This window comes from Sciurus vulgaris (genome assembly GCF_902686455.1).
Source record: "Sciurus vulgaris genome assembly, chromosome: 1".
NCBI lineage: Eukaryota > Metazoa > Chordata > Mammalia > Rodentia > Sciuridae > Sciurus > Sciurus vulgaris.
In genome coordinates, this window is record NC_136461.1 from 121,147,406 (window position 1) to 121,156,443 (window position 9,038).

The window sequence follows — 9,038 nt, forward strand, 5'->3', positions numbered from 1 at the left end:
TTCCCATCCCCACCTCCACCTATTTCCTCTCTTGCCAGACTGGAAATACCTGTCTGCACTGGCGAGCTCCCAGATGTTGCCCAGGCGCCTCCCATGTGTGCAGCTGGGAGAGGCTGCGCTCACAGCTTGGGGGTTGCCAAGGCAGCTCTGGAAGCAGAGTGACCCAAAGAAACAGGCCCAGAAGGAAGAAATGACAGGCATTCTGACAATGGAGATTGAAAGGGGAGGAATAAATAAATGATCTCTTACTGAACCCTTGCAGGGTACCAGACCCTGGGACTAGATACTTTATAACACATGTAATCTGTACAGAAACCCTGTGAAATAAGTATAGAACCATTTGACTAAAGAGAAAGCAGACTTAACCAGAATACTTCTTACCTAAGCATAAGCAGAGTTGCATTCAGACTCAACTTGGACTTCATTAAACCCATTCCCTTTGGAGAATTCACCCTGAAATAGTAAACTGAAACTGAGGTATTTGGATTCATAGAACTATGGCTGCAAGATCGGTAGACACCCGGTTGGATGGACTGTTTTGAAATGTTGGCCTGTTAGAATTGTCTTGCAACAGAATTCCTAGCACATCGTCCCTGGTGGTGGCTATCCAACCCCAATCTCTGTTCACATCCTGAACCAGGAAGTTCAACATTGCTGTGGTATGCATTCCATCTTTAGTAAGCTCTGACTGATAGAACGTTCTATCGAGTGTAACTGTCTGGATGCTTTTTGCCACAGAGATGGAAGTGTACCTGGGGGAGAAAGAGATAGGGCATGTTCTCTCCCACCCTTTCCTAAAGTAGCAGCTTTGCTAGCATCACTTTACATTGTAACAGACTACTCTACCAGTTTGTAAGACTATAATAAAAATGTGTTAATGTTTTACCAGAAAGTAAGGGCAGGAAAGATGGTCACAGGGAAGGCTTTTTACCTTCTTGGCTCCTCCTCACCCACCGGAAGGAGCCCACACTAAATCAGCCCCTCCTCTGGTCCCAAAGTTTCATTTCTGCTATTTCCAGTAGTTTCTGGAGGATAAATTCATCTCATTTGGACACTAAAATAACTTTTTAAAAAAGTGATATTTCAAATTGTTCAAAAAGTTTATGTGATGCTCATGTTTTTCTGGAAGCTTACTTGTAAGTTATTGTGATCATTTTCATTTGATTATAATGTATATTGCAAAGTTTTTAGTAAGAAAAGGAACCTAGCCCTGTAACTTGTTCGCTCACCAACGCAGAAGTGAAAGTTGATAAAAAAAAAAGAATAAATTTTAAAAACAGTCCCATAAGTTAAAAACTAAAGTTTTTCCTCTAGATTGTGCCTGATTCATACTCATAATTCTCTGGGAAAGTTTATTCAGTCTGCCAGGATTCCACCTAACTTTGGTATCAGCCAGTCCTCATATTTTCCACTTGCTGCAAGAATATGAGAAGATAGTGATTCTACAGATGCTGATGACCACATGCCCACGAGCACTGGTGCTCTCACTATATTAGAAAAGAAGTAAGGTTTCCCATTATTGTCATTAATTTTGTATATTATGTCTCCTGTTGCAATGAGATGCTAAACTTCATAAGAAACCACTGTCACCCCTATGAGGAAGGGATCAGAGTCCAAGAGCAGCTGGCATCAGGGAAATGAAAGAGGTCTCCAAGCTCAAATCCAAACCAGATAGAACTGAACTAGGGTCCTTCCCATCTTCCTGTGATGAGAGTGGAGTAGGTAGAGCAGTAAATAAATTTATTTGTCAGGATGAGAATGGGGACAGAAGAGAAGAAGAATCTTAGCAGAAATAATTCCATTTTTATTCAAGTTTGTAAGGGACTGAAATTCTCCCATTAAGGAGTCACAAGTTCAGTTAGGTAAAAAGGACTCTTACTCATCTCATTTAAAGTATGTGTGTGTTGGTGGAAATGTGATGGGCAAAATAAAAGAAAACAATTCCTCACTTTGAATGGGTCCTTCAACTCACTCCCCAAAGGCAGGACTGAAAAAGCATATGGACTTGGAGAAGGGATCTAGAATGGAAAGAAAGGTAGAGAGTGGGTTTTGCCAGAGCCACCAGTGAGGACAAAAGCACCAAACATGGCTCCCCCAAAGTAGTGGATACTTAATTTGATTTTATTGTCAGGTGGTCTTCTCTTGGAAAGTATGGTCCTTCGAGTATCCACTCTTGAGAATCCCCATCCCCAAGCGCCCACCAGGCTGGAAGATTCCTGGGGCTGGGAAGAAACAAGGCTCAAGGTACAGGTCCCGAAGGTGCAGTCAGGCTGGGCTGAGGCCAGTCTTCCCCCTCTTCCTCAGTTTCATTCTGTTTCTCTTGAGTTTCTGCATCCTTGGAATTTTGCATTTTTTCTGGACTCGGATGACCCAGAGGCCCACCATTAGAATTACCAAGAGTAAGAGGAGCAGCAGTCCCTTTGCCAGGAGGCAGAAGAATGTTGAGGACTTCTCAGGATAGCCAGGATCTGGAATAGAAGAAGGGAGGGAAAGGGGCTCATCAGAGAAAAAGGCAAGTTAAGATTAGGAGGCAGACACCCCAATTTCCACAAGAAGTGTCTCAGGTTTACAATCAGTTTATGTCTCTGCAAGTATCTCTGAAAATATATATTCTATACACAGAAACTCAGGAACTGAACTCTGGGAGGCAATCTCAATTCAAGCAGAGAAGAGATCTTTGGAAGTTGGGAGCATTAGACTAAAGGAGGGTCCCCTCCCCAGTCCTGGTGTCAAGATGCTGTGGGAGGAGAGTAGGTTCTGGAATCTGTGTGCTCTTAAGAACTGGAATGGGGAGAGGGATGGGGCCTTGAGGCATGAGTCTTGCATGAGCCTAGGGATTGTTTCTGGGGTCCTCATACCTGCACAGAAAGGCCCAGCAGGGATAGGACGGGAACTGATATTGCTGATGGGGTTGCTGACCCTGCAGGTATAGGAAACAGCATTGTCCCCAGGCCTCCAGGATGTGCTGAGGATGGGGCCTTCATGGTCTGTGCGAGCACTGTCCTCCCAGGAGAGCCAGCTGTAGGTCACATCCATGCCTGCCTCCTCCACAAAGCATGTCAGAGACATATTACAGGAACCTTCCCCTGAGATCTCAAAGTTCACAGTGATGTGGGGCTTCAATAGCCGTTCTAGAAGAGACAGAAACACAAAGACTCACTGAACAATTGGGAGTTGAGTCTGTTTTTCTAAGCTCCTCAACCCTGGGGCACAGTTGCTGCTTCCAGAGCCCTTTCCCCTAAATAACAAATAAACAAAACCAAACAAAAAACAACCACCATAAGCCTTGTGGTTCCAGGGTCCCCAGGCAACTGCTAAGGTAGACTGAGCTGTTGTTGGTGTCTTTTACCTTCTACCTCCTCTTTATAACTTCTCTTGTACTTTTTTTTTTTTTTTTAATACTGCAATTAAAGATTAAGCCCAGGGGTGCTCTACCACTGAGTCACATCTCCAACCCTTTTAATTTTTCATTTTGGGACAGGGTCTTGCTAAGTTGCCCAGGTTGCCCTTGAACTTATGATCTTCCTGCCTCTGGGATTACAGGTATGCACCACCATGCCTGGTTCTTTTTAATTTTTGTACCCCATCTTCCTCCAAACTCTCTTCTGCTTCTTTGATTCTACAAAATATTACCACATCCGGCATTTGTATTTTAATCATTGTCCCTCCAAGACTTAAGTAGATTGAGTGTGTGACAGGTACAAAGAATAAATTTGGGTTCAAGTAAATGGAAGACATTGATTAGTAGCCCTCAAATTGCACAGTGGGATTATTAGTGCTCAGTAATGGAAGTAGTGTTCATCCCTAGGACACACAATCTCACTGAGAGAGAAAGACCCCTTAAAGGGTGTATACACAACACCCCTCATCCCTGCATGGGGACAGCCTTTAGTGCCCAGTCCTTTCTTGCTCTAGCTCACCCCCCTGTTGCTATAGCTCAGATACTGGGGCTGGGCATACTGGAAGGAGTTTCCCCTCTCATCCTTATCCCCCCAAACAAAAACCCTAAGTTCTGAGACTCCTAATTCCATGGCATGGGAAGCTCAGGAGAGCAGAAGTAAACAACAGCTTTATGGTTCCCAGTCTAGACTCACTGTAGACACGTAGATTGTACAGCTGGGTGGTTGATAGCTGAGATGTCCTCAGGTTGACTTGAGCTTGGTAAGACCCTGAGTCCTTCCAGCTCAGATTACTGATGTACAGAGAGTAGCTGGGCTCCAGGAAACTCACTCGACCCTCATACTGAGGGTCAATCACCGTGATGGTAGCTGGCTGTCCCTCTTTCCGTGGAATCACCGTGGCAAGTCTTCTCTGGGAGGACCAGATGATATTCTCAACCTCTTCATCCAAAGGTATTTCCAGGGAGAGGCTGATGGACTCCTGAAGGACGGCAACTACTTCCTCAGGATCAGCACCATCTCCAGAGTTCCCTTTGGCTGCAGATACAGGAAGAATGAGATGGAAAGAGCCCAGCTGGTGTCTCTGGGCTACTGAGCTTGGCAGCAGGAGCTGTGGCTCCACCATAGTTGAGAAACTTCTCAGTCCTACCTCTTCTGGCTGTAGTTTCCATTGCTCCTGGATTGAGCCTACCAGGTGGGTTTCCATCTGTCTTTTCACTCTTCAGATTTTACCTTCTCTTTTGCTACCCTGGGACTTCTCCACCTTCTGTGTTCCTAGCTGTCTTTCTCTTTTGAACCTACCCAGAAGCCACACCCTGTTCCTTGTACCCCCAGAAAACCCGACACATTCAACCCCCCAAAAGGGTCTTACTAGCCCAAGGCCCAGACGAATGGGAGAACTGAGTGGAAGAAGACAGTCCTGTGCAGGAGGGGGCAGTCACTCACCTCCCTGGAGTAGCAGGAAAAGGATCAGCTGAGGAAGGGGCCTCATGTCAGAAGTGACTTGGTTGGTCCCCCAGACTGTGGATAAGACAAGCTTCTAGGAGGCTCCTAGATGTAGTGACTGGTTGGCAGTCCTGAGGAAAGGGAAATAATTCTTACTCTAACTTCCTCCATCCTCACTAAGCCCCTCCCTACCCCTCCCAAAAAGAGTTCTCTATCTGGGCCTGATTGTCAAGATGGTTTGTCCACTAACTCATGTTGTCCATTCAACAAACAGCTCAAATCCCACTTCCTAATGAAGACTTTCTACACTCCCTGCACTCTGTATGCCCAGACCCCCATAGATACCACATGCCCTGAACTCTTAAAGCTCTCCCTAGCCTGTCATTTGGCTCTCAGCATACTCTGATCCAGTTCTCAGTAGTTCCTATGTAGCTGTGATCATTTGCCCTATAAACATCTCCCCAGATGGACTCCATCTTTTGTTCCCTCTGCATGTCTTGGCATTGCTGGCTCCTTGCTAGTCACACATTAGCACTCAATTGATATCTTCAGAATGGACCAATGAAGGAACTCTTTATTTAAAGATAGTGTTGTTCCCACTTGAAATACTACTCAGAGGGGAAAATTTCGAAAGCAGTTTGGACCAGAGTTGATCTAGGTTATTGATATTATGTAAAGACTTTAGATCATTCTATGCAAATGCATTGTTCATCGAAGCTATAGGAAGATTATAGCCCTATTCAGGAAGAGATCGCAGAGCATTGGGGTAGAACAGATTTCCTGAGAGTTGGGGCTGTCCAGGATGCAATGACCCTGGACAGCCCCAACTCTCAGGCAGTCTGTTTTTACCCCAACAGTCTTGAGAGGTAGTTTCTGTCCCCAGTATTCAAGCTAAGGCTGGCCACCATGTGCTTGAATGTTCTGCAGTTTCTCTAACATCAGATGGATCCTCAGATTGAATAATCTTTAAGTTTCTTCAAATATTCAAGTCTATGAATCTGTGCTGTAATGAGGAAGCAAAAATGGTGTCTCAAGTTTGAAGACACAATGAAGGCAGATATATTCAATTCTAGTCCTGTACCAACATTCCACATCTTTAGTTCAGCAAATTCAGCACTTAATCAAATGTTTATTGAGCAGTATCTATGATCCACACACTGTCCTGAGTGCTGGGCAATCAGCAGTTACCAATAATACTGGATTGGGACAATGGAACCCATAGGCTAACAACTAACCTTGGACAAATAACTACAAATTTGATGTATCTTGCCAAAGCAAAAACTGGAGTAACCTATAACAAGATGACTTAGGAAAGTTGTAGTTAAGAGAATTGAGAAAAAGCTATCAAGGAGAAATGATATTTAGGCTAAGACCTCAAGGATGAATAGAAACTGCTAAATGAAGAAGATAAATGGATAGTTCTTTTTAAAAAAATATTTTTTAGATGTTGTTAGACCTTTGTTTTATTCATTTATTTATATGTGGTGCTGAGAATCGAACCCAGTGCCTCACATATGCTAGGCAAGCACTCTACCACTGAGCTACAATCCCAGTCCTGAGAAATGGATAATTCTTAAAGTTCAATTTTTGAGCACCAAGCCTCAGGGATTAGGATTTTTTTAAAATAAAGGTAGGTCTGGTTTTGACATAAGTATGAAACTTTTTTTATTATTTAAAAGAAAATAATATCAAGCAATTCCAATATTTGATCTACATCCAAAGAAAATGAATCAGTACATTGAAGAGATATCAGCGCTCCCATGTTCACTGTTGGAATATTCACTATAGCCAGGATTTGGAAACAACCTAAGTATCCATCAAAGGATGGATGGTTAAGGGAATGTGGACAATACCACAACAGCATACTACTCAGACTTAAAAAAGAAAGAAATTCTGTCATTTGTAACAACATAGATGAACCTGGAGGACTTTATGTTAAGTGAGAACAGTCAGGTACAGAAAGACAAATAGCACATGATCTCACTTATATATAAAAAAAGTTAAACACATAAATAGAGAGATTGGTAGTTTCCAGAGACTGGGAGTGGGTAGGTAGAGAACTGTTGGTCATAGGATACATAATTTCAGTTGGACAGGAAGTACAAGAGATCTGTTACACAACATGGTTACTAAGGTTTATAACAATCATAGTATTCTTGGAAATTGATAAGAGAATAGATTTTAAATGTACATATGACAAAAACAAAATATGTGAACTAATACATATATTAATTAGCTAGATTCAGCCATTTCACAAAGTCATTTGACGGCATGTTGTATGTGATAAATATACACAAATTTTTGTCAACAAAATGAAATTTTTTAAAGTAAAATTAAAGCAAGAAGAAAAAAACAGATCATGTGCATCATATTCAGTGTTTAAAGGGTAAGTATATCTGTTAAGTTCTTTGAGAAGCAGATGCTGGAATTAGGAGTAAAAGAGGCTTAATGGGAGTTATTGCCTGGAAAAGATCAAAGGGGGAAGAAGCAGATGGAATACGGAGAGCTTCAGGTTGTGATGCAGATCTCATATTCTCTGCTAGTTCAACAGGAAGGTCTGGCACAAAGGTTGCCAGTAAAGGGAAACTGTGTTGGGCAGAAGTGTCCAGGTACACTCACTGTGCAAGAACATCCAGGTGCCAATACCGTGTATAGCTATTGGCTAGGTTGCCCAGGATCCTGACAGTGCTACAGCCTCCATGTCAGTTCATGTTGAAAGGAGAGTGAGGGGCCCCTTCATGACTACTACAGCAAGTATGCTGATAGCCAGAAGGTAACTGCACTCTGGTTTATTAAACCTGTCTCCCTAAATAACCATAAACAGTCCATTAAGCCTATCAGGGAGAGGAAAATAATTTCTACCTCCAGTCTTCACTGAGCCCTCCCAGTTCAATGTAGAGAAAGTAGCTTCTCAGAGCATGATTCTCAAGTCCGATTCTAATTCTAGCTCATGGATTGTGACCCCCATGCAACTACATTTCTGTCTCCCACGGTTTCTTTACTCTTACTCACTGGGGTAATCTTCCCCTGCCCTGGGTGAGAATTCTGGCCTTGGTTTCTGGTCTCAGTTCAGAAATGAAAGTTTCCAGCTGGATGTGGTGGCACACACCTATAATCCCAGCTACTAGGGAAACCAAGGCAGGGAAATCACAAGTTCCAGGGCAGCCTTGGCAACTTAGCAATACTGTGCCTCAAAATTTAAAAACTGGGGATGTAGTTCAGAGGTAGAGCACCCCAGTACGGGAGAGAAAGAGAGAGAGACTTCCTGTCCCATGTAACATACAAAAATTCAAACCTAAATTACAATCAAATAGTCTTTGCTTTTCCTGTCTTGGATCAGTTTGGGGCTACGAACTTGAGATAGGAAAGGAAGGAAGATCTCCCTGCTCTCCTCTCACTCTCAGCTTACCTCTACCCACTGCACCCCTGACTGATTCACTCTCTCAATTGCTTCCCCCAGCCCATGTTTTCCTCTCCAGAAAGATGGGGAAGGATGGAGAGTTCTTTCCTGGCTGAGCGACTTTGCACTTCTGACAGCTGGTTAAGAGGAACTATTTTATATTGGGGTACATTATGGCTCCCTTTCTTCCACTTTTGGCCAGGAGTGAATGAACCTCTATTTTGGGTGATCATTTGCAACTCCTTCCTCGGTCCTTGGACATCTGGCCACACACCTGTTATGCAGGACCCAGGCCAACCAAGCAGGCTATCTGTCAAGAGTGCCCTCAGTTGTTTATCATAAACATTCTTGCCATGACAAATTCCCTCCAGGATCTAGGGCATGGCTCCATACTCTTGGCTCCTTCCTGGGAGTCAGATCTTAATTTATAAACAGTTTTTACTCTCCGACTTAATCTTAGGCTATTTCCTAGGACTCTCATTTGCAGGCCATACTTCTCAAAGCTCCCAATTCTTCTTGAAGTCCCTCTTACCTGGCTTATGGTCAGAGGTAACAACTATTTGCAAAGAAGCCTTTTTCCCAGTTATTCTCTTTCAATTCTCCAGCCATGAATGAGGGGCCTCCAAGACCAATGACACCATTTCTCCTTAATTCCCCCTGTAAATTCTGCAAGGACAGCTCTCCCTCACACTGTCTTGATCTTCTGACATCTGTCACACTGTCAACTCCATGTAATCAAGCAGGAAGACATCCATTCTAACATCTTGCTTACAGCACACACTTAGGGTTCCCTG

At 43.4% G+C, this 9,038-nt stretch overlaps 1 protein-coding gene across 1 annotated transcript; it reads right to left on the minus strand.

Annotated features, from left to right (window-relative positions):
* Positions 1-1,830: 1,830 nt before the first annotated feature.
* SLAMF9 (SLAM family member 9) lies at positions 1,831-4,963 on the minus strand. The gene is made up of 4 exons (XM_079128633.1): positions 4,845-4,963; positions 4,095-4,436; positions 2,859-3,131; positions 1,831-2,468 (listed from the first exon to the last, which is right to left on the minus strand). Exons 1-4 carry the CDS (start codon positions 4,888-4,890, stop codon positions 2,266-2,268), a joined length of 864 nt encoding a protein of 287 aa, XP_078984759.1. The 5' UTR covers positions 4,891-4,963; the 3' UTR covers positions 1,831-2,265.
* Between the last annotated feature and the right edge of the window lie 4,075 nt (positions 4,964-9,038).